At 42.4% G+C, this 25,775-nt stretch overlaps 1 protein-coding gene across 2 annotated transcripts in view; it reads right to left on the bottom strand.

The window, feature by feature from the left end:
* CYBB (cytochrome b-245 beta chain) overlaps positions 1 to 24,491 on the bottom strand; it is a 28,292-nt gene extending 3,801 nt beyond the window's left edge. Inside the window, exons 1-10 of one of the 2 annotated variants that reach the window (XM_009912926.2) lie at positions 17,194 to 24,491; positions 14,471 to 14,566; positions 12,924 to 13,034; positions 9,144 to 9,228; positions 7,747 to 7,892; positions 6,758 to 6,948; positions 3,445 to 3,574; positions 2,551 to 2,643; positions 864 to 1,117; positions 396 to 558 (exon numbers count right to left, since the gene is read on the bottom strand). In XM_009912926.2, the coding sequence (XP_009911228.1) occupies positions 396 to 558; positions 864 to 1,117; positions 2,551 to 2,643; positions 3,445 to 3,574; positions 6,758 to 6,948; positions 7,747 to 7,892; positions 9,144 to 9,228; positions 12,924 to 13,034; positions 14,471 to 14,566; positions 17,194 to 17,238 (1,314 nt within the window). In that variant the 5' untranslated portion in view covers positions 17,239 to 24,491. The remainder of the gene's footprint in view (positions 1 to 395; positions 559 to 863; positions 1,118 to 2,550; positions 2,644 to 3,444; positions 3,575 to 6,757; positions 6,949 to 7,746; positions 7,893 to 9,143; positions 9,229 to 12,923; positions 13,035 to 14,470; positions 14,567 to 17,193) is intronic. The other variant, XM_069784922.1, reaches the window with a different exon arrangement.
* Positions 24,492 to 25,775: the final 1,284 nt, after the last annotated feature.

Here is a 25,775-nt window from a genome sequence, read left to right as displayed (position 1 = left end):
GAGGGGAGAGGAGGATGGTAGCAGTGCTCTTCCACTGACGTAAAGTTGTTCTTTCTCTGTGTTTAGGGAAGGAATGCAACATTTGCATAGGCTGTATTAGTGCCTTGGACTTTATGTTTCTCATGCAGATTGAACAGCATCTCCACTGCACATGGAAGTCCCCAAGGCCACAGTCAGGATTTGCATGTGTCATTTTGCTCACAGGCTATTTCTCCTTTTATTATGTTTTTGCTTTTGACCCTCCTGCTTCCTTGCCTGCTAGTCTTGTGAGGTAACTGGACTCTTCTCGTAGGACTCACACACGTCTGAAGCCAGATCGCCTTTGCTGGGCCTGTTTTGATTTGGGCTGTCGGCCCTTGAACAATTACATGGGTTCTGGGAAAGACGACACGTACCTTCTTGAGTTTTAGGTTGGTCGCATCGTGGCAGTATTTGTACCAGACAGACTTGAGTACAGATGCAAAGGGGGTGACCCCTATTCCAGCTCCAACAAGCATAACAGTTTCATAACTGAATACATCCTCGCTCGCTGTTCCAAAGGGGCCATCCACAGCTATTCTGAAATTGAAAGTACACTTAATAAATCAATAGTGAATATTTATTAGCACCATTTAAAACAACAATAAAAAGGTAAGGTGTTTTTCTGCTACCATGCACATTTGGGCTGAATACTAGTCAGCAAAAGAAGAGGTAGGGTTGATAGGAAGAAACTGTAAAGAGCCATTTAAGGCCCACATCCATGATGGAAGTAGTTAAGGATTATATCACAGGTGCCACCAAACTGGTTGAGCAAAATTGAAGCTATTGTAGGTGTTGGTCGACTTTACCAAGGTTGGTAAAGGTTGGAGACTCTTTGTACGTACTTGGGCAACTTCCATGCCTCCTGGAATTCTTGCTTATCACATCCGCAGGCATTGAACAAGCCCTCTGTCCAGTCTCCTACAATACGGATGTGAATGCTGAAGTAATCCTCTTCTGGAGCAGAGGTTAATGTAAATGGATGCCATTCCAGTTTAGACACTGCTGGACATTTGACAAAAATGTATTGCCCGACCTCCATCTTGAAGCCCTTCTTCATCATCTGGAGCTCAATTGTCTTGAAGGGATGAATGACCACCTACAGTGAGAGAGATAAGGGGAAAAAAGGGAAAAGAAAAAGGTGTCTTCACTGTTCACTGGATGTAACTACATCCTCCATCACTAACATCATCCTTTGCTATGAGAGCAAGGAAAGCAGGTGAAACTTTGTTCCCAGCAGAACTGGGAGTGAGGAACAGCACCTGACAGCCAGATGAAAGACTGCAAAAGATGCTCAGTTTTTGGTTGAAGTACTTTTTCACACCATGCTTGCAGTCACTCCAAAAGGGACAGGTCAGACTGGCATATCTTGTAACACATCACCAGATCTATGTATGCACATTGTTAATTCCAGATGCACCAAACACAGTGGCACAGACCACAGTGTTAATGGATCTGACTGTATATATAGGGACAAAAATATAGGGCTGTCATACAGATGGGGAATTGAATAGATAGTACCACCAGAAACTGATGTTTTCGTGTTATAGCTGGGTGGGACCTATAATATGGGCATTTGCGTTCTGCCTGTCTTTAGCCAAGAATAAATAGAAGCAATATTCTAGAAGCAAGGCTAATATTTCTGTCACTATGATTTTTTTAATCCTAAAGTTGTCTGCCAAGGTTATTTTCATTTTTCAGAAGAGATATGCAAGAGGGAGAATCAAGTTTCTCTATCTATTTATGTAGGTATTAAAAATAGTGGCTAATTATCTGCCAATAGGGCACTAAGCAGGTGCCATAGACATATGCTGTAGAAAAGGCTCAGAGATATTTTGGTAAAATTACCAAAAAGCACACTAGCATATAGGAGCCTTCCTACATGTCAGCATCGTGCCAGAGCACAGTAGAGACATCTAATGTCATCCCCCAAGCCCTGCTATGATTTGAACAGGGTACGTCCACAAGATGCAGCACGGTGCCATGTGAGGAAATTACACTGGGAAAGGCCAGGGTAGATTTTATATGTTTGAGCTTACTGCCATGCTAATTTGTCTGTCAGACCTTCAGAACCAACATTAATATCTCTGCAACACACCATGTGGAATGGAAGCTCAACCTTAGGTTTGGCCGCACAAAATAGGCACCCCCTAACTCTCCTTTTCAAGAGTCATTTGTTCTGCTGAAGAATCAGAATTCCTAAACATATGGGTAGTTTTGAAAGCAAAGATTTGGTATCTTAAATTATTCTTAAGGCTGTGGAATTTCCACATTGTGGAATTTTTCATTCAATACAAAGAAAATTAATTTTTCTTTCCTAAGAGTCAGTCCTGTGCCTTAGCTACCTTCCTCTTCTTGCTCTCTTTTAGAGGCAGGCTGCATTTAGAAGTTAGACGTTAACACCACGATAGCAGCCGGAACATTCCTTTCACTGATAACATTGTCTGCTGCGTAGGAGCCACTGGCTTTGCTGCACCATTTGGAAAAATGGATAATGTTTTGCCTGGTGTTAAATGTAACGTCAACACATACCTTTGTGATAACAACCTTCTGCTGTGACCTCCAAAACCGCACCAACCTCTCACACAGGTACAAAAACATGGGACCTACTACCCACTTCCATGTCTGTAAGCAGAATAAAATGAGAAGCCGGATGATGAAGATGGCAGCTTAGATTAAATCAAGTCCTGGAAATGCTACAAGCAGATGTGAAATTCAGGTAATCTAGATTAGGGAACCTTTAAGAGATATGTCACCTTCAAAATTACTTCTGGTCAGACAGGGAATTTCTTTCTCTGTTGAGGGTTGCAGCTAGCTTTTTAGTTGCTACTAGAGTGACAGCAAAGAGTGATATTTGTCTCTGTCTAAAAATTAAGGTAACTAAGTGAAATGTGGAGTAAAGCTCTGAATGTATTATTGACTCAGGTCTGTATTACTGCAGGAAAAGATGTAGTTTCTGTTAACAGATCAGTCTGAGATGTGAATGAACAACCAGCCCGGTTAGTCACTAAAACCTGAAGTTTCAATGTCACATTTCCAGAGGCATTAATTTTCTTTTAATTATCATTAGTCCATTAATAATGTGAAGTGATTTATTATGTGGATTATAGCACTTTCTAGAAATCCCCACAAGCCACAAAATACATTTTGGGTAAACAGTTCTCAGGTACCATTTTCTCGTTGCTTTGCCTGTTAATTGTGCTCATTTTATGGCACAGTGGAAGTGGGTTGTCTGTCTGTCTGTAGTCCATTTCTGCTTTTAGTCCATTGTTTAAAAATCTATTGCTTTATGTAGAGAAAGCTGCCACTGAAGAGCACTGGGGGTTACATAGCTGCTTTTTGACAGCAAATGCATGTGTTATTTAGCAAAAAGAGTACAGCGTAAACATTGTAAATTGGATTTACACTGAAGACAACTGTTCTTACCATAGGAGGATTCCCTGAAAACTGGGGAATTGGGCAAGCCCCCTTCTTCCCCCAGTGAGTGAAGTTCTTGTAGCAAATCTCTGGATTATGTTCATCGAGACTCGCAGCTGTCTGGCCCCGTACAATACGCCTGGAAAAAAATAAAAATCATTAAGGCAATGAAATGAAAATGAAGGTATCTGTCCCTTATTGTTATTCCATTTATGTACTACTCTATTTATGTACAGTTGTGGACTTCTGCAGTGCTACAGCTTTGATACAGCTTTACTGCTCTAATCAACCCACAGAATTGCTATTAAAGTGATAAAAATGGGGAGAAAAGTTTGTGGGGGAAAATACTGACTACAAGATTAGGTGAAGAACTGAGAAGTATGTCCATTACCATTTCCAGGATATGGTCACAATAGGAAAGCTTCATTCTTTTCAGAGTTACCCTACTTTTTAATTCAGTGAAAACAAAATCTGGAGTGGGCAAAGTAATCAATTTCCTAGGGACAGGTACAGAAATTATTTCTGTTGTTTATCTTAGAAACTTGGAGAGCCCTTTCCAACATACATCCTTCCTTTGACCCTTCCTCTCCCTCTAAAGCTGTGGAGTAGCTGTTCAGTTGGTGTGAATGAACACAAATGCTTCTGACGCAAAGCAGCTATGCCAGCTATACCAGCTTGCGTCAGCTGATGATCTGGCCTCTATATTCTTGCTTGGTTAGGGGGTTGTGTTGTTGTTTTTTGTTGTATTATAGAGAAGCCTGATTGCTCCAGTTCAGCTATATTTCCAGTGGCGGAGCTAGTGCTGAAAGACAGTTTCAGTTTTGAGGGGGAAAAATATATTTTGACCTTGTTCACTATTTCTTGCCTCTGTCTGGAGTTCTGTCAACCTCAGGGGTAAGTGAGAATCCCCAAAATGATGGCAATTATTAGGCCGAGGGTCATAGTAGAGAAATTCAGATTGAGATTTGCTGCCTTTCCCTAGAAACGGTCTGATTCTGATCAGTTATCTGCCAACATGATTCGATTGATATCTTCTTCCCACGACTTCTCTTTCTGCTTTTCTAGCTCAGTTTCCATTAACTAGACTGTGTTTATGATGTTTCAAAAAACCATGGTATCAAAGTCATATGTATGCCTAGCCTGTTCACAGTCTTGAAAGTTAAATGATTGCATTGCTCATAAATATTACTAATGAACCTCTTCCTCATTAAAGGTTTGATTAACATCCTGCCTGAAAAATAAAGGGAAGGAATGACACTGTCCCAGGAGCATCACGAGTTGCAGTTTGCAGGAACATCACCAGTTGCAGTTTACTTCCCCACCAGTGACAGCGGGTTCAGCTGAGCTGCCCCGCTGGGATGAGTTACGGGAACAGGAGGAGCCCGTTTCCTGCCACTTCTCACCCCATTGCTTAAGGGAAAGTGGGCCTGAGGGTTTTTGCCTCGCCCTATGCTCCATTCAAGGTTTGACAATGCTGGTACCCTGCACAAGAGAAGGAAACCACTTATTTTCCCTTATTACTCAGTGTAGATGCTCCTTGAGTACTGCAATTAAGCTTTCAGTAGTATAGCCTTATAATTACTTCTTTTTTGGCTGAAAGTGTTACTTTAGCTTCCAAAGCAGGTTAATCTGCATCTCTGTACTCTCTCTTTACGTTTACGGTCATGGGAAGTTCGGGACATCTGTCTGTGACACATAGCTCATGCACAAAAAACATCAGTGCTGCAAAAGTGCTGTAACAGCTTGTAATGGACAAGAATCTGCCCCTTTGATTCTATTATCTCTGGTTCAGTTTTCAGTATATACATATATGTACGTATATATATGTATATTTGACGCACAGCCTTCTGTCTCCTGAGATAAACTGACATCTATGCCTCTCTCTGTTACTTTGAGACTGTCAGGCCATATTTGCTCCATAACATCCACCTAAGATGCCTTCCTTGAGTGCAAAAAGCCTGTCCAATATTTTTCAATGTATTAATATTTTCTCTAAACTCAAGATGTCATTCTTGCCTTTAAGGCCAAATAAGCGAGGCCACTGAGTTCACACCCAGATAGCATCCTTCCCTCTACAAATAATAATATTCCTGTGTTTATCTCCTTCCAAAGGATAGCTGAACTTCTCTGACAACCAAGTTCAACCCCACTGCTGCCTAAACTCTTGTCTTTTCAGTACAGTGCAATTAAAATGGTGGAAGTATACTGAATATCCAAGTAAATAAAAAGTCAACTTTTATGAAATATATGCTCCTCACTGACTTCTAGGAAGAGCAACGCTTGCTCTCTGATAGCATTGTGTCATAACTACTGGCAAATTTGGACCTTTTGCCAGTAACTATACAATATTTGCCGCAGAAAACATGAACCACTTGTTCTTTTCCTTCAACAGGTTTTACTCAAACCTTCTCCTTTTTTTGGAAGTTGGAATGGACAAATATGCTGGTGGTGATTCTTATCTGCCTTCTATTTTTGTTCTTCCTGTTGTAGTCTCATTTCTGTCTTTTTTCTAGCACTACTGGACTGAGAGGAAGTGTTTTTGAATAGTCATTTTTGCTGGGCATTTTTAAAGCACACTTTCTAGTGCACCTAGAATTTCCTTTAAAATGGACAATACAGTATAATTATGAACTATGAAATGTGGCTTGGATAATTTAGCCCTTTTTTTTCTTTATGCATCAATTTTGTGGTTTTATAAAATGGAACTAAATTTCATTTTTCTAAGTGCTAAAATTGTGTTTGCGTAGTGCTGAAGTTGTTTCATTAGGCTTTTCAGCTATTTCAGAAGAAGGTATGGAATGAGCCAACAGTGGAAAAAGATGTTTGGCATTTGGAAGTTACAAAACTTACAGTTGCCTTTATTTGAGCTGCAACAGCTAAAAATCTATTCTCAAATGTTGCTGATATTAAAAGTTCATCCAAGTCTGAAAGATAAGTCTGTGTTATTATAGTTTTCATTTACCCAACAAAATCCTGGGCCCTATGTCATTCTTACATGCATGTGTGGGATGCAATTCCTTTTAGGAGAGAAAGATAAATTAACAATTAGAAACAGGAACCTTAGAAAAGAGCTTTCCCGTTAAAATACCAGAAGAAGTTGAGTGAGCTTAAGTATGCAAGTCCCATAAAGCCTCATGCCTATGAATAGCTTGTTGCATGTATCAGTGAGAGCCTCTTGGCTCTCAGAGCCTCTGTTGGCCCATCATTACCTTAAAAAATAACTGCTGCTTAGTGACCTAAGTCCCTATACTTAGATGTGTAGAGGGCTTTACATTATGATACAGTAGTTATCGTGTATTGTGTGATAAGTGCGAATACTCACCCAGCACCATGGATGACAAGGCCAATGAAGAAGATGACAAAGAGATGGTGGGTGTACCAAAAGACTTCAAAATACGACCTTCGGATGGTTTTGGTGGATGACGTGATGATTAGTATGAGGGCCAGTGTGATGATAACACCAGTGAGACCAGCCAAATACGTGAAAGCCACATACAGGCCCCCCACAGGATTCTGTGAAAGAATTGCACACGTTGGTCTAAGGAAGGGGTTGCATCAAAGCAGAGCCAGCTGAACCATCGGTCGTCCCACTCGACAAATCCTGTACCTTGTTGTAGGTTTTAAGTCACCTTCCTTGACTTTGCATGCCAACAATGCCCCAATCCCACTCCGCTGTTGTTGCACTTCAGATTTACTTGTACTAAAGTAAGTGGAAGTAGAAAGGGTTTTCCACCAATTCACACACCAAACACTGTTTCTCACTCTGCCACTGCTCAGCAGTACGGGCCTGGGGAAAGTGAACACTTCTGCACAGCTCTGTTGTTACATCCATATTTAGGGAGGTAAATGAAAGTGCTCCTTTTCAGTGGCATTGTGCAGCTGTGGGTCTCATAACTCATACAGAGATCGGATGCTCAGCGCTTCTGAGGAATGGGGAAGTTCCTTATTTTGGTGTTGTTTTGGTTTTTTTTTAACCAGAGTTAAGGAGCCCACGTTCAAAACTTTTGCCTTGATATCAGTGTGCCTCTCTGTATGCCACATCTACCTTAGTCAGAAGACTTTTTTGCAGGGTATTTGTTTTTATGTCATGTTTTAAAACTACTTTGAAATCCTGAGGTGAAAAAGTTTATACTACCAAAATTCAGCAACAATATTGCTCACAAATATAGAAGAATGAATTGTGCAGAGTTTTGCTGCAAGATGGTCCAAACCCAGACTGTGCACACCAGAAATAGGCACTCTGCTCAGATTGTTTTATGAGGTCATCTAACCAAGTGTAATACTGATTCTTCACAGCCTGATGTCACTTACCCCAATAGTTTTTCTAAAAAAGTTGATATAGCTTTCATTTGGGTTATCACCAAGGCTAGAAAGCACAGCTGCCAGAGTTCCTTTCTCTTCAACACGGGCTTGCACACTCCATTCTACATTGAATAAGTGTGCGATGGTGTGAATTGCTAGGAGTGACAGGAAAGAAATAATCAGGGTTAAGCACAATAAAGGTACTCAGTGGGTTTGGCTATCATTTTAAACTTTGTAACATTTGGCAGCTGCAGTTTAAGACCTTTGCCACTCTCACCCTCTTCGTCACAATTTCAGATCACCGACACGCTTTACCATTAAAGCTTTACCATCTGAAGTTTATGTCTTTTTGAGTGGGGGAAGGAAAGAAGTAAAGGGAAGAAGTTTCCAGCTTTCAGCAATTCAAGTGGAAGAGCAGTACCCTAATTTTATGCCTGGGAAACTGAAGCATGAGATGGCTTAAATTATTTGTCAGGATCATCCAGAAATTCTGTAGAAGAGCCAAGAAGTGAATCTGGATCTCTTTGGTGTCACATTTGCTAGCACTGCTTTGCTCTGCTGTATAGCTAATAATCACTGATAATGTTCTCGCTGAGCTGGACGTGTCCCACAAACCCAGTACAGCTGAGGTGCTTCACACTATTTCCACTACACATTATTGCAGGGGTAAGCCGTACAACACTTCGCAAAATTTTTCCCCTTTTGTATCACCAAATACTTATTCACCTTCAAAACAGGGCCTGATGGGTACAGATCTAACACCCCCAAACAATCCATCTCTGCTGCAGACCTCCTCTGTGGCCTTACATTAATTAACTGCATTGTCCCACTCCTTTTCTATGAAGTGGTGATGAGATTTCAGCCACAGCTCAGAAAGGGAACCTGCTCAGCTCAAGTAATCTACTGATATTAAGACTGTTCTAGGATATATGATTTGTAAGGTACTTGCATTGAGAAGTGACAAATTTGATAAAAAAAAAAGATATAAACCCCTTAGTTTAGGAAATGAGAGATAAAAGATGAAAACATTTCCATGTCCAAGCTTTTTATACCCTTTTCCTCCATCATTTCTATTAATTGTTTCAGACATGCCAGCTAAGAAGTAAGTCTAAACAAGAATTAAAGCCAGGGTATCTGGTTCTCAGGGCATCGCCAAACACCCTTTATTAACCAGTGGCATAAATGGTGCTGGCAGTTCAAGAGAAAAGTATTTGTTCTTATTTATCTTTTGCTCTCTGCCAGTTGCAGAATAGTATTTGGAAACTGATTTAAGCCTTAGAACATGCTGACTCCTTTAGGTTAATGAAATCAGGTCTCTGCCCATATCCTTAAGTACTTGAATCCCACCCGGATTCTGTGCAAAATGCACGAGAAAGCAATAAACAAAGAAACATTTGAATACCAACCAGTATGAAGGGCGATCATCCATGCCACCATTTTGTGAAAGGTGAGGTTCCTGTCCAGCTGTCGTCTGACGCGGGTAGAGCAACACTTTGGGTTTGAAGAAAAAAAGTATTTTAATACTATTTGTGACGTCTCTGCATACTTATTTAAATGCAGGAGCAAAAAGAGAGGCCCTGAGCACAACAATTGGTGGCATTGCTAGTAAAAATCTGGAATTCCTAAATATAGACAAAAAACATTTCCCCCCATACTTCAGAATACAGGAATAACAGATTATGTTTTAACATGTACCATTGAAATGAAGTATTTGATAATGAGAAAAAACTTAACATCCAGTATGACAAAAGTATGTATCTTATCTGAGTGAAATTACACATTCTAAACAGAAGGAGGGATCACAGTCTGCCGTGGCAGGGTGGCTGCCTTGGTAGAGTCTCAAGTTGCCACCTAGCATCAGGATCCTGTTGTGGTTCACACTGTAGAAATGGACTGTAAAATTTGGGTATAACTGTCTCAGGGAGCTCCCACCCCAAATGTACTAGTCTGTTATGCTCGGTAATATGAAGTGATTCCCTCCCCAGAATACTGGCTGTACTTGCCAGGCATTCACTTACAACTTGTTGCTGGAGTTACCCGAAAAGAAACAGAAAGAAAAAAATCTCTGCCGATACAAACTGAAGATGTTGGTTCTTAAGAAAAACAGAATGATATTTTCATTAAGAATGATGACAGGTTCCTAACAGGCCCCATTTAAATTGTGCTGCAATCAGTGGGAGTTTTCCTGCTGTCTCCACACAGTGGAAAGCATGATTATCCGTATTGTATCTTTATATTGCTTTTGCTGACTGGCAAAGGGAAGAAAACACCATGCAAACTAACACAAACATTTCCTCATAAGAACCATGTAGATGTTTCACACAACAAATTAAGAGAGACCAAAATATTCTCCCAGCTGTGTGCCGGACAGTAACTTTGTAGATGGCAGGGTAAGGTAATGTATCGTCCCAGCTAATAGGGTGGGCTGATCATCCCAACCATCCAGGAGTGAAACAGAAGAGGGGATGATGAAACACCAGAACAATTTAATTTCTGATTTGTTCTTTGCTTAGTGGAGATATACCAGCAGTGGCCTTACTCTTCCATACCAGTAAGTTTCTAAATATCCCATGCGTATTAACTGTACAGATAAAATAGATGAGCAGGGAACAATTCTCTCCTTTGGTTATTCTCCAGCTGTGACACTGATTAAAGGGCAAAGTCTAACACTCTGGGGCTATTGCAATGACCTCAGTAGACTATAACAACAACCAGGAGAAATTTGGCCTTCTCTGTATCATGTGTCTTGAGACATAATTAAAAAAGATTGTAGAATAAACTGTAGCATAGTGAGGAAGTGGCAACTTGGCTTGACTGCCTTGAACTTTCTGTTTAAGAAGCAGAAGGCCAAGCAATGGCAAAACGCTGTAGCTAGATTCAGTAGTGAGGCTCATTAACAACAGCGATGAATACAGCAATAAAGGGCATGCAAAGACAATACAGCTGTTCTTTCAATTAATAACAAATAACTTTGTAGCATATGATTTCTGGGTGGCAGGAGGTAAAGGGCAAGAGTTGCCAGCACATTCCTATTGAACAGTGGGGTTGAACAATTCTGCCCTCTACTTAACCCCAATGACATTGCCATTGGAAAGGTCACTAACTTTTCAGTAAGTTATGTGACATTTTTAAATCCTGATTTTTCCTAAGACATCCTCACAGGTGTTACTTGCAGAGCATAGCTAATTAGAGACAACAGCAGAACAAGCACAAGTATTTTTTTAATTGCAAAAAGCAGCTGAAGTTGAACAAACTCCATCTAACAGCCCTGTTTTATGCCCCCCCCCCCCCCGCTCACCCTCAGAGCCCTTCGCTTCCTCGTACAGCACCATTAGCAAGAGAGCGAGCTGCAGGCAGGCAGCAGAAATGGAGCTGTAGATCTCTGCACGGTTCTCACTTGCAGACTGGGTGTAGCCTGAGTGAGACTGTATCCCAGTGCCCGAGGTAGAAGGACTTACTCTGTAGCTTGAATACTAAGATAAGAGGGACAGCTTTGTCGGGATCCTGGTTAGAAAAGTCAAGTGATAGATGATAGGAGATGCGCAATTCAGGACAAGTAGCATAAAGTCCCAGCTGGAGTACAGTTCTCTGATTCCTTGGAATCAGTTTTTAGCCTTCCAGTACCATCTCCAGAAGTGTCTTCAGCTCTTTCATTGCTCTGACCTCAGAAGACGTTTGCCCAACCTGCTTTCAGCTCGACCGCTGTGGAATCTATTTCAGACCTTATGAAGGCCTTGTATGATCAAGAGCTCATTGATATTTTCCAGTTGCATTCATCCAATGGCAACATTAATTCTTACTAAATTTACATTCATTATTGACTTCTGCAGCCTGGGGAGTCAGCTCTACGTTTTGGCAGATACGAGCTGATCTTTCTCAGGGCAGGGGAAGAACAGCTTTAACCCTACAGGTTTACTTACTATTCTTTTTCCTTTGTACATGGGGGGTACGGCTGTCTGCTTCTGTAGCATCCCAGCATCTGAAGGGGTATAGCACAAGACTGAGAGCCTGGTCTGTGTGGTTCCAACTTCATATTCCTAAGTGTTATGCCTTAAAAAGGCCAGGGCACTGGCCTTACTCCTAAATGTAATTTAGGAGCTTAATGTGGCAGACAGGTCTCATTTATTCAGCCACACTGACTATCAGGATATATGTACTAGATGCTGGTACAGCCTGTGCTGCCTCTGATTATGTTCTCATTACTTTGGATCCCACTCTCTTCCCCAATGAAGGACTGTTGAAACACTGCATCTATTTTATTGCTTCCTCTTTTGCTCGGCTTTTTCAGCCCCCACAGGCCATCTCATTTGCATGAAAGAATTTGTGCTAGATTTACAGATGAAAACCAACTCCTGTGAACTACTTTTGTTGACCATGTGTATATTAAAGAGGCTAGAGAGAAAGGAGGAATCATTATATATTTGGAAGGACAGTTCACGATGTTGAGGAGAATATTGCTTTTTCACTGCACCATGGCATGCATTGTCTGCATTATTTCTGCTGTAATAGCCAGAGATCTAGATTTCAGCAGTGTGATACAGTCAGTACTATCATAGGAGGCCTCTCCAGCTGTCACTTAGAATCAGTCGTCCCTTTCTTAGTGGTGGTTCCTCAGTGCTGTATATAACATTTGCATTTGGGAGCTAGAAATGGTCAAATGGCCTGTGAACTCTTTCATCCTGAGATGGAAATGCTGCTCAGACAAGAAAGAATGTAATTTATGAACCAGCTGAAAAAAGTCCCATGCTGAAAGTCTGTGAAGGACTACATTTACTTTAAGAACTGGACATGCAAAGACAGAAGACATGGGCTAATACCTTCCTCTATAAATGGGTGTTGCATCGGTGATGAACAGGGCAAATGTGTGTAAGCACCACCCACAGCTGCTGCCAGACAGAAGAGGGACTTTTCATCCAGGGCAGCATGATGCCCAGGAGGCAAGAGAAAAGGGAAGACTCGAAGGAGGCTAATTCAAGGCTAAACCTCTCAACAGAGCTCTAGACAGACCATTGGCATACAGACCTCAGTCTTGCTCATAGCAAAACTCGACATTTATCTACTTCTTAAAAGAGGACATCCCCAAAGTACGGTATATTTGGGGAACTTGGATGGAATTGCTTGGTATATTTGCAAGGCTGCTTGGCTTATTATCTTTCATAAATTTTGAAATTCTTTCTTCATCTTACCGCACTTGATCCTCTGAGGAAGGAGAGCAAGTTTCGACATACTGGCAGCAGAATCAGCATGCAGTTGAAATTCAGACAAGCTGCAGGGGCCCTTGCCAGTGCCAAAGCACGCTGTAATTGAAGAGATGCTGTTATTAAGTGCATTACCTAAGACGTTATCCAGGACATGGACAGGCACAGATTCCATTTATGTATTATATCACAACTTTTCATGAGTGTGAGATCTAGAGTTAATTAACGATGTTCACATTTCAGAGTAGTCATGCTCTGGCCAAGTCAGAGACTCATATGCAGGCAAAACACATTCCTCCAGACAGACACCTTCTACTTCCAGTTTTGAAGTAATATGGTTGTATGAAAACCTGCCTGTCATGTCTGACAATCAATGGCCAAGCACAGATGCAAGTCTAAGCCATTAGTAGAATTTTCTGTCGCAAAGTCTTGCTCCTGTGGTTTCAGTTGGCTGGGAGGTTATGGTGGACAGAAGGAACAGCTTATGAGGGAAGCGGTTTTATGTTCTCTGTTGTCAGCAAAGGGAGTCTAGGGAAATTTGTTGCCTCATCTTTTAGGAATATGTTCCTTTAATGTTGCTTTTCACATCCTGAATGATTTCAGCTTTTTGAACAAATACTGTTTGAAAGGAGGGAATAATGACCATATTAATCCAAACACAATGAAGGGAAGGAAAAGGTAATGTTTACTCTCCTTGCATCGTTTGGGACCCTTTCAGGTTTCAAATCACAGTTAGTTACTTGGGGTTACACTGAGCTCTAGTTATCCAAGCACAGGTCTCTGTGACTTCAAAGGCAACTGCAGCATGATTGCAAAGGGCAGAATTTGATCCATAGATCTGAGCTGTATGCAGAAAGGGATTTCATGCTTTGTTGCATTAAACCATGGCTTTGCAAACCTTTTACAAAGTGCTGTGTTCTGTAATTTGAAGCTTAGACTGACTTTTATGTCTGTGATCAGGCTTTTAAAATATGTGAACAAATTAATTTTCTCTGTCAATTGGTCATGACCTGTGGTACCTTTGGAAGCAAGTTTGTAGTAGGATACATAATGCTGCATTAACCATTGGGTTATATTGAATAGCCCAGGGTCCAGGATCACTTGACTACTTGACAACTATTCACACGCTTGATGAATATGTGAATGATGATTACTTTTCAGAGCTAATAGCTTTGTAGACTATTCAAGCTGTGAAAAATAATTGCATGCGGAAATGATTGCACAATAGTTAAGCAGCAATATTTTATTCATCTTTTGCTTAATAAAGCAGCCACAATGCACATTTACTTTAATTACCAGGAGCATAATAGTTACCTGAAAACATTTTTAGAATGGGATCTCTCTATTTTGCTTACCAGCTTTCTATTCAGAAGGACTGGACATCTACCTGCATTCTGTTATCTGTTTGCATGTGACTTTTAACTCCTGCGGGAACCTGCTGCTCCAGCCACTTGATCCTGTTTCAATCAAATAAAACTAGGCAAAAAATGCTATGTGCTCAGTCTATGCCAAGGTAATACATGTTTTGTACTTACGCCAAGGAGTATTCTGGTGTAGAAGAATTTTGGTGGGATATCATATGCAAGGTAGTACCACCAAAAGAGGAAGACATTTAAGCCCAGCCACACAAGCTGAAAGAGAAATGAACAGGAAACTTTACAGTTTGTTGTTAGAAATCATATGTCTGAATTTACACAGTTCAGATAATGGTCGATTAGTTAATTGTGCTCCTGTTTGCACAGAGAGGCATACTGCAGGGTATGAAGGGTTCAGCAGGGGTGATAGAAATTTTTCTGGTGGAAGTGGGCTCTGATGTATGCACACAGGAGTACAGGAGTGGCTTTAAACCAAAATACAGCAATGGGTAGCTGAAACTTTTGCATAGCTCAAGGGGTTTAGACATGATTATATAAAGACCATCATATTACAGGTGTCTAGCTAAGTCTGCGAGTCTGGTTGAATCTCCAAACATCATTAAAGGTTAGGGACTCTTCCAAATGGCAGTTCCTCAGACATATTAACCTATGTAAGAGGAAGACTTAGGAGCCAGGCCAAAGGCCAAAGAAGCTTGAGATCTAAATATAGATGGCCTAAATTACACCTAAGGCCTAATGTTTTCTATTGAGTAGGAGACTCTAAAGGTTTGAAATCAGCCTGCAGGAAATATTCAACACAGGCACTTTGGTAGTGTTTAGAGTACCCAAAACTGGGCTTCTTCATAGCTGTGGTAAAGTATTGTCTCAGACTTGCACATCCTACTCTGCAGGTTTCTTTTGGAAAAGAGAAGTTATTAGCCCTTCTCAAAGCTATCTAAGGCAGGTACAAGCTCCTCTGGCCACAGAGATCATAGCGAATCTGGCCGTTTGCTCTTCTAGAGGTGGTTGGCTGATTTCACATCCCATAGTGAAACCAACCTGTAGCAGTGCACCCTCAGAAATTGCGACATTACAGTCCCTCACTCCTCCTAACCCATACTTTTTGCTAGTTCTTTGGCCCAGCTGACACAGTAAAAAACTTGGGGTCAGTTTAGAGCTTGAAAACGTCTTACCCTTGTGGCATAAATACAGGGAAATGAAGGGATTTCCATCTGGGTAAGGCAGTATATGGGAAATCCCCAAATCCTCATTAAAAACCTAAGCTCATCTCAGGATTAAATGCTTAGGATACGTATTTAAAGTGAGAGTGTGCCACTCCCACGTATGCTAGCCTGACAGCATGCCCAGAAGACCAAGACATTTGGCATGATCCTTGATGGTGTCTCACAGTTCTTCTTGGTGTTGACCCACAGGGAACACGGACCCTTTGAAAAACACTGTGGCACCTCTGGCAGCTTGGGTTGAGTTGCAGAGTTAGAAGCCATCTGTGCTCTTTAGCTAGGACCAGTGAAGGCAGCATTGGCTGGGGTTTAGGCTGTCATGTTTCTGTTTTGTGGGGACAAATCAATAGAAATTGTGGCTGTCCTGTTTCTGTCAAGCATTGGACAGCCCTGTACCTAGTCAGTGTGCAGTAGAACTGTACAGGACAATGCAGAACACTTCGGTAAGGCTTCAGCGAATTGTCCTTTTAGCTGGTTTCTTTATCAGTGACTTTGTTGATTTCCTTCCCTATTAGCAGACCTTGTTACAGCTTTCAGACTCTAAAAACAAATTCCTTATTTGAACAAAGTATGGGCCTCTTACTTAATTCTTCTAATATTTCAGTTCTGGTGGAAAAAAAAAACAACAAATGCCAGAATTCACCTCTTGGCAATTTCAACTTCCTCAAGTCACTGAAGGTGTCAGCAAACACAGTTACTCCTTTTCAAAGCACTGAAGTGCCAGGGTTATGTTCCTAAACTGGAGCTACACATCTACAATATAATATATAAGTATGGATGGTTCATAGCATCAGAAATACCTTTTTGAATAAAGGTGTTCACATTTCAGTCACCACAAATACATAAGGTCTATGTCTTCTTTTTCTTCCTCTCAGTATTTACCTCTACTAACCACACTTGGCAACAATACCTTAACTAGTACTACATTTTGGTGTTGTATATGTTTATATATATATATAAATTCTATACCTGTTGTATCACACTGTGAAGTGAAAAAAAAGAAAACACTGAAATACTAACTTCTGTCTAAGTTTTCTCCAAGGAGCACTGCCCTAATTTACTCTTTAGCACTTTTAAATGTGACTGGGATTTTCAGTACTTTAAAATCTTGCTGAGAATCAATTTAATCTACTTTCACAGCCACTCTAGTCAAGCTGCATTCAAACTCAATTCAAATACTAGGTGTCTTAATGAAGGATTCATGAATCTCTTCTCTAAATTCTGGAATCTGACTCTAATACAAATTTTATACCATCAAGACACTGTGCTTTCAGTTACACCCACTTTTGTTTATAAAAGTGCAAGAAAGGGTGGTTTTTGTAATTGCTTTCTCTATTGAAGCACACATAGTTAAGTGAGATGTAATGTTATTTGTTTTCCTTACGTCACTGTTGCATCCAAAAACCCCAGACACTTAAATATTTCTAACAAAGCAAATGAAAGTTAACATATGATCATTTCTCAGTTGACAATGAAGCCTACAGCAATTGAGATACCAGACAGAGCTCCTTAAAAATTATTCTCTTGAAGCATTTCACTGCACTCGCTGCCCTAGTTTCAGCATAATCATATGCATCGTTCACTGACATAGGGAGAACTGCTTAGTACAGCTTTCTGTAGAACTTTTTACCAGACTTAAATCACAATAAAAATTGTACTTACAACAACGAAGATGGACAGTCCTTCATTCTCTACCCAGTTACCCATGATTGCCCGAGACGAGCACGCACAATGGCCCCGTTCTTTCTCAGACAGCCTCTATGTCTTCTCTCATAAGGAAGTGAGAGTAGAAGCTTGCAGCAACCTGTTTCCTTTCTCATTCATTTAGGAAATAAGTTAACCATTGAATCATGTCCATACTTCTGTTTCAAACGTGTTTCTATCATCTTTACTTATAACTTTTCATAACTCAAATATATAGAAACAATTGAAATAGACTAGTTTTTCCTTGCGATACAGAGGATAACATAACTGGTCAGGTTTTCTGCTAAAAAAAATGTATTTCCACTTTATATAACTTTCAATGCTGAAATGTAATACAGAATGCACAGAAGAGTTATCTCTTCCCAGCCTTGTCTTTTTTTATCACCTCAGGTCCGAGCTGCCGTTTCTGCTGATCCTCTGATAAATAATCACTAGAATCATTTCTCTTCCAGTAATTCAATGTCCACAGAAGCTTCCAAATGTAATCTAACACTCCTCTTGTCTGGTACATGCAAGTGTTGCTGCTTTGTCTCTGCTCCGGCCAAAACTGAGGACACGTGTCACTAGATATAGGCTATTTTTCGTATTTTGCACTCTCACGGAGTCCCCAGCCCCAGGAACCATGTCACTGTATAAGAAAAAAAATTACAGTAAGCATTTTGCTTTTGTGATTAGAGAGAAAAATATGGGAAATTGCCCAAATGTATTTTAGAGCTTACAAGCCAGAGGGTATTTACCCTAAATGCATTTGTCTGGGAAAAAAAAAAAAAAAAAATTAAGGGAGTGTAATGATTTCTGAATGTTTGGCCTCTGTGGTATCACAATTCCTAAACCCACAATAAAGACTGCAAAATGGTAGTTTGGGGGAAGCACTGGGATTAAGAAGGACCATCCTTCAGCAAGGTCCAGGCCCTAGGAAGGAGCAAGGCGTCCAGACCTGCCTCCCGCTGGCTTGCTCGCCCGTGTATTCCACAGAATACAGATCTCCTCCCAAAGTGACCAACACAAGCCTGTCTCCTTTCCAGAGAGGTGAAGCGCATGTACGTATGGTGTTCTTTAAAGATCTTTTTAGGCTTTAGAAAGTCGCAGAAGGGCGGTTTAAGTGGTGGTGTCTCTCTGCCAGAGCTGCGACACCTTGTTGGACCCTGCAGAATTTCACGGCTCTGAAAGTGTCAGAAAAATGACGCTAAGCCTACCTTACTCCGGACTCACTTAGAAACTAGCTTTCTTAGGGCCTCATTCTGGCAGCGATGAGACATTTGGTCACGATGTAAAACTGAGGATGAGAGGAGCCAGGGCAAATACCTGGGCTCTGGCTAGTGGCTCTCTTCCTCCCTCCACTTCCAACATACCACTACCTTTGTTAAATTTCTCCTGGAATACAGCCTCCATAAGGTGTCATAACTGGGGCTTGAACAAAGATCCGTTACAGAAAAAAAGTCTTACATTTCTACGTTTTTCTAAACCACAGCTATCTAAATGATACAGGTGACTTCTGCGTTGTTATTCCTTCTTGGGATGTATAGAAGTAACGGCTCAAACGTAGCCCAGGGACGAGCAGCAGCCCTTCACCTCCTCACGTAGGCAGGACAGACAGTGTTTGAATCATCTTCCTCCACAGAAGCCTCCCAAGTTTCAGTAAAGGCTCTCGCTGCCTTTTTCTTCCCCTTAGTTTAAGCTAAGTTTCTTATGGCTTCTCTGGGGTGAGCAAGTGTGGTGGGCATCCAGGATGCCCTGAGCTTTGGCAGCCCTGCCTTGCCTGGCAGCTCCTCAGGCACCAGGGCCACCGAAACACAGATTTACTGGCTCAGGAGGTTTCTGGCAGGCGGCAAACCCAGCAGGGGCTGATCTTAGATCAGTCACAGCAGTCGCACAATCTGATGTCCTCTTAACAGCCTGAATACAGGCCATGAATCAGAATGTATTTCAGCTGCTCCCAGCCTAGCAGTTATCAAATGCGCATAGCTGATCTCACTGCCTGAACTCGAAAGAAAGGGTCGAGGTGCTGGACCCTTCCACAGCTGGTGAGTTCTGGTGCTCCCTGATGTTTGTGAGTTTTCCTATTCATTTCAAAAGTGACGGGACAACACACAGCAAACTTTGCCTGGTTGCTGCAAGTGACAGGTGTGAGTAGAACTGGTATCAAAACCACCCACGCGTCACCCCTGATTTAGTTCTGGTGCTTGCACCTTCTGAATGAGTGAAACCTCTTTGTTATAATATTACAAAGACTTGCGTGTTTTGTACTTTGGTCTAATTTGAAAAATGCATCCTGTACAAGAAAAGGCAACATCAGCAGCTGTATATTAATTACGTAGGAGTGTGTAAAACTGGAGTATGGAAAAAATTAAACACTATCTCATTCTGTTTCTAAAATTTCTTTCAAGCTAGCTGATTATGCACAGCAATTTTCATGCTTCTTCACACTGAAAAGTTCAGCGAACAGTGACCCTTTTGCAGCATGACAGTTTTTCAGAAGTATTCATGTCTCAGGGTTCTTCATTGCCTTGCAGTAATTTTACTCCCTTGCTTAGGAATTAATATAGTTCCTCTCCTGCTCTGTGCAGTCGTGTTCTGTATGTTCCTGCACAAATTTAATGCCAGACACTTGCAATAGGCCTAGGTGTTTCACACCTACCTCCTAAAGCGGACAATGTAAAATTCTGCATCTATAGAACCCAAAAGAGAGAGTGATATGAAGAACAGAGTGAAAAAGACCCAGCTTCTGCACTGCTGAGGATGGTGCTGAGCTGAGGTTGCTGAGCTCCTTCCCATGTAGCAGGAGGAAGGCCAAGGAGAGGCCTTGATTAGCCTCTTTTATTTTGTAGGCTGAAGCCTTTATTTTGCATGCTGTGCAATCCTTGTTTACCAGTTTTCCCTCGATTCTACACCAAAGAGGAAGAAGCGGCCAAGAGCCTTGTCAAGCTGTCTTTCCTGAAGGGACTGCCTTCACACGCAGCCTGAAGCTGTCGCTGCATGCACTTGCCTTCGCTCAAGGGAATGACATAGTGTGAAACTTCTGCTCTTTCTGTTTTGTTTACAAAATAAATGCTTCCATGTTGAGATGAGGGCAGAAAAGCAGATAGCTGTAAGCCAGGAAGAAAATGTCAGTGAGACTCCAGTAAGGACTGGTAGATCCTTCTGTGCCTTTGCTTTACACTATAATCCTCAGCGTAGTTCCCTGCTCTGGTACTTCCTCACGCTGCCTTTTGCAACGATCATGAGAAACCCATGTGCTGTGTTCAAAAAACCCCATGTATGACCCAGACGCTATTTGCCGTATCAGTCTTGGCTCGAAGTCAAACAGCACTATCACAAAACAAGTCAGAACGGCTGCTCACTGCTACGTTACTGGAAGGAAGAGCCACCACCAGCAATGTGCCCTGTCTAAGTGCAGATAGAAATTTTATTACATTAAGCTGGTTTCCAGGTAGAGCTGGAGTAAAGTTAGGATAGCGTAATCTCCCATGCGTAAAGGCAGGGGCCAAAATAACCTGGCTTCACGTGGGACCGAGGGGGCGGGAGCCCAGCTTGCAGCCTTTCAGCAGGGTACTGGGCTTTATGATCTGCTAGTCTGGCTCTGGGACTGGGACACAGCTATCATCGATTTGCTTCTCCCTGTGTAGCCAGGCTTCTCCTCCCATGGCTTCACACCTACTACCTTTACACGTGCCTGCGATAGCCCGGGGGAACTCCCCTCTGCCTGGAGAGAAGGACTTCACCAGAAGCTGTTGGCCAGCGATTTCCCACTCAAGAAAACATCTCGAAAGACACGAGAGGGGGGGCGGTTTTCTCCTTATGCTCTTCCCCTAGAAGACTTTCAGCCCAGACCCAACCAGCTGAAGTTCCAGGGCAGGAGCAGGAGCTGGAGGGAAGCCACTGGTTGTCCAGCCGCCCTGGGGCTGCCTGCTGCGGCCGGTGGCTCGGCAATGCCACCCGCTGGGCAGCACCGACCGGCCCAGCCTGCCACCAAACCATGAGCTCATGTTTTGTATTAAATTTGTTAATTTGCCATTCAGGGATCAGCGCTTCCGCGGGGAAATATTTTAGGGATTAAGAAATCAGAAACAAGAATGAAAGTCGCTGGTGTGAAACATATAAAGTATCCGGACAGTGTCAGTTCGCCGGCCACCACGGCCTACAGTCTCCAGGCAGCAGCTTTTTGGTTTTCCTCTTTTAACTCAAAATGCCACTTCCTTACTGTTTCCCTCAGGATCCCAGCTCCCACTCGCAGGGCCCATTCTGACTGCTGCAGCTATACGCTCCCTGATGGATCTGAAAATCTGGCAGACTTGACTCATCGCAAGCCTTCTGGTGTTAGAGAGAGGCAAGCTGCCTCGGGCTGGGGTTTCCCTATTGCTCCACATCTATCACCTGTCTCTCATCTTCGATTTTGAAAAACAGGTTTTGAAAAAAGAGTGTCTTTTTACTGCATTTGCACAGTGGCTAGAGTTGGATCCATGACTTGACTGTCAGCATGTTAGGATATTATACAGGGACACAGCCTGGGAGCATCCACAGGCACCCAAAAGCCATCACTTCACAGAAGGGTCTGTAATCCCAGGTCTAAACTAAACCTGCACCGTGCCCCGATACAGCTTTATCCATTGCCTGTCTGTCTATGTTACAGCAATGGAAGAATGGTTTCAATATCACTGAAGAGCCATAGAAGTATTCCATATCCCCCTTCATGCCCAGGAACAGCTCCCCAGGGGTGAACACCTTAGTGCCTAAACCCTAACTACACAGGTCTATATTACTTTACATTGCTGCAGTTTGTCTTATAAAATACAAATGAGTGCTGTGATAGCTTTTTACTGATCTTACTCTCTCCCAGTCCTCCGTATGGGGCTGACAGGGTCACCCAGGTCAGTTAGCAGATGCCGGTCCATGACCAGACACCTGACAGATACAGCCTCTGGCTCAGTCCTGTTTGTAGCGATGACTTTTAGTTTTCAGTAACATCAGTGGGGGAAACACTGAGGAATGATGTCATTTTTAATGGACGTGTCTGAGGAAGATAACATGATACAATGAACTGTGGAACCAAGGAACAAGCTTGTGCTTAAAAATTGTCCTGCAGCTGGCACTGGAACAGGTTGCCCAGAGAGGCTGTGGATGCCCAATCCCTGGAAGTGTTCAAGGCCAGGTTGGATGGGGCTTTGAGCAACCTGGTCTAGTGGAAGGTGTCCCTGCCTATGGTAGGGGGTTAGAACTAGGTGATCTTTAAGGTCCCTTCCAACCCAAACCATTCTATGATCCTATGATTCCTAAAATGTGGTTCATTCCTGTGCCGAGACCCAACATGAAGCCTATGTGCTGCTAAATCATACTTAAACTGCCTCTTAATACAGAATTACACTGCTCCAGCCACATAATCACTGGATTTTTATGTTTCCCTCCACTCATTTGTCATGGTAAAGATTTTTACTTCTGGATTTGCCATGAAAACTTGGACACTTGTCTGAGAGTAGCTTGCAAAGCCCTACCTGGCTTAAGTTACACCCAGGAGAAGCTTGGAGGCATCCATCCATCTCTTTGGAAACTTAATGAAGACACAAATGATGCACAACCTGGGCTTTGAACAGTGATTACTTTCTTCCAGGCTGAATTACCATTGGACTAATAGCTACTGAAGTCTCCTGTTGCAAGACTGTTTACAGCACTTTATGCACACACATACCTCCCTCCCATAATACATTTTTAGCACTTCCAGAGAAACCACTATTAAAAATGAAGTTGAGTGGATTAGATTGGGGAATACAATTTCTACAGTATTATTTATTTGTTCTCTTTCTTGCTTTTATGGTCTTTTAAAAGTTTGATGGTTTAATGATACTTTGCTATTTTCATTGCTCAGGCTTTCATGGGAGTAGCAATAGGCGGGAGATGCCTTAGTTATTTCTCAGCTGAATTTACAGATCCTGCTCCTGGGTAGTTTTCTGTGAAAGCTAAGGGAGCTGTGTCCACCTGGAATCAAAATCAGAGCTTTTGACTGCTAATTACAGTGACCTACAACACTTTTGTACTCTGGGACACAACCCCACCTCGCTGAGACCTTTGTTACCTGGCAGGGAGGGTCTGCCAAATCATACTCCAATCCTTTGCCAATATTTTTTTCCATACAAATATGCTCTTACATACATTAAAATTGCATTTAGTTTTCTAGTACACTGGAACTTCCTGTGAATGACTGATAAGCTTAAGACCACAGGCAGTTTGTGTATTTTAATTTTAGATCTCCCATTAGTAAATATTCCCTTGCCCTTGCCAATTTCTTTTCTTTTCTTACTTGAAGAGACAACTGCTCATTTGCTGTTGTATCCTCAAAAGAAGAGTGATGTATGGTTTATTAAGATAGCAGCTCAAACACATAAGCCTTGATTGCTGTAGGACAGGTGATTTATAGGTGTTTCCTAATGGATTCCTGCTTGGGGCCCTTGGGGGCTTCCACTTCATTTTGTACCAATGGTGAATTATGCTGAAGAGTCAGGTGTAATTGACAGTTGAGTCATTTGATAAGCTAGTGGTACAGCACTCTTTACCTTTCCCTGAATTTGCCTCACTATCAATCTTTATGGCACATCATCAGCATCACTGCTGAGGTCCATATTTCATGGCAAGGCAGATGTAATTTTTCACTCCTCGTTGCATTCCTTGCCTGTTCCCACCTGATAACCTGTCTCCCCTGCAATGTTTTCACTTTCCTCTTACTCTGAAGTAGTTTGGTTCGTTTCTGATGTACACAGCCAAATCACCATAAATAATACTTAGCATGTGCCATGTCTTAGGCTTCTCCATTCGATTACATTTTATCTTCCTGTAAAGAACAGACACTGATTTTTCAGGGCGTCACATCTTGTAAGCTGCTGAAGAAAACATGATCCAAGCAGGAACCAGCCAGCTACCACATGGTGTTAAAAACTCACTCTCCAATATATTGCACAGGTCATTGTTTTTCTTTACGTGCACATGGAAGGTGGAATCAGCTAACCAAACTGCACGTATTATGTCAGTGGTAATATTTCTGTTCTGACCATTAGCATGGAAATTACCTATTTGTGCCGAGATGCAGAATCAAAACTAACGTGTGTACTGCAACACAATGTATATAATTAAGACTATGCTGGTATTAAACCAGAAAAAGAACAGAGAAAGATCATTTTTTTTAAAAATTGAGGCTCTGTCTAGGTCAGGTAGACCTTCTTAGTTTCTGAGGCCAGGTATGCTGCCTGGCTGTACCTGGTCTCTGTACTGGGGCGTACAACTGGGAGAGCAGCAGTGGACCAATCTGGGCTCACCCTCAATGCAAGGTGTTTCTGAGTTGCCCCTGTCACGACCCAGGCTGGACAGACCAGGGAGTCGTGTTGAGTTTGGAATTCCCCCAGGCTAAATGAAGGTGAAACAACACCGAACGATCAGTTAAACATTTTATTTGTGGCAGAAACAAACTGAACTTGGGAGGCATGACAGCAGCTAGCGGGGTTTCTCACAACAGGAATTGGCATGGAGCTACCTCAGTGACCCGTGGAACCCACGGTGACCACCTATATCGGTTCAGGGAATGGGGAGATCCCTCCCCTTGGGTCAGGGGGTTCAGAGCGGACCCCCTTGCTTTCCAGACTCCTTCTCAGAGAGGAGCCCGGGGGCGGCTGGATCCGCTCCGAGTCCCAGACTTAGTCAGCGGTTTGTGTCTAAAGGGATGAGGTGTGGGGATGACGGAAAAGGGAAAAAGAGAGAACAAGACAGAGAGAAAGGAAAAGAGAAAGATGTCACCAGTCCTGGGTCCAGCGTTGCTCCAGTCAGCCGGGGGGTCCCGTTCCAGTGGGTGTGCACATGTGGGGCTTCAGTTCACGCCCTTTTATCATCTGTGCCCCTCCTTCGGGCGAGCACTCGAGCCCATGAGGCTAATTAGGTGTCCTGAGAGGTTTGTGAGCCTTTGGGAAATGGGTCGGTGGGCTTGGGGGTCGTTTGGGGAGTAACTTCCCCTTCCCAGCAGATGTGATCTTTGGCCGCGCAGGGTGAGCTGCCCTGCTCAGCGCATCAGGGCAGCGTTATCAGAGTGAGGAGATGTGCCGTGTCCCGCACGGCCCCCTCGCCTGCTCATCGGCTGCTTCTCTCCTGGTGTTCCTTGCTCTGCGGCATTCCTCATTATGCAGAGTTCATCCTTAAGCAGAACTTACCCCTCCACAATGTTTGAGACATTCACTCTTTCAGTCTCTCACAGCCTCACACGTTTCTGTAGGTTTGCAGTAACATTTTATTTTTTTCATAAAGTACTCCTTTTTCTCATGTTTGGTCTTTTTTCTTCCTTGTTGCTTAAAGAATATGAAAGGCGGGGTTGGGGGGAGGAATCCACAAACACAATGAAGAAAAATATTTAAGGAACACCTAATTACGCTGCAGTTGTAAGGCTCCCTTGCTTTCCTTGTAGTTCCAAAGTTGATGCTACTCCTTTTTGAAAATTTCCTTTCCATTCTAATTTTTTTTGAAATGACACCTGCATGCTCTTGAGTTACTGTACTGCCCACTACTATTAA

The sequence above is a fragment of the Haliaeetus albicilla genome, chromosome 6, assembly GCF_947461875.1.
Source record: "Haliaeetus albicilla chromosome 6, bHalAlb1.1, whole genome shotgun sequence".
Classification (NCBI taxonomy): domain Eukaryota; kingdom Metazoa; phylum Chordata; class Aves; order Accipitriformes; family Accipitridae; genus Haliaeetus; species Haliaeetus albicilla.
This window is presented reverse-complemented; position numbering and strand designations above follow the sequence as displayed.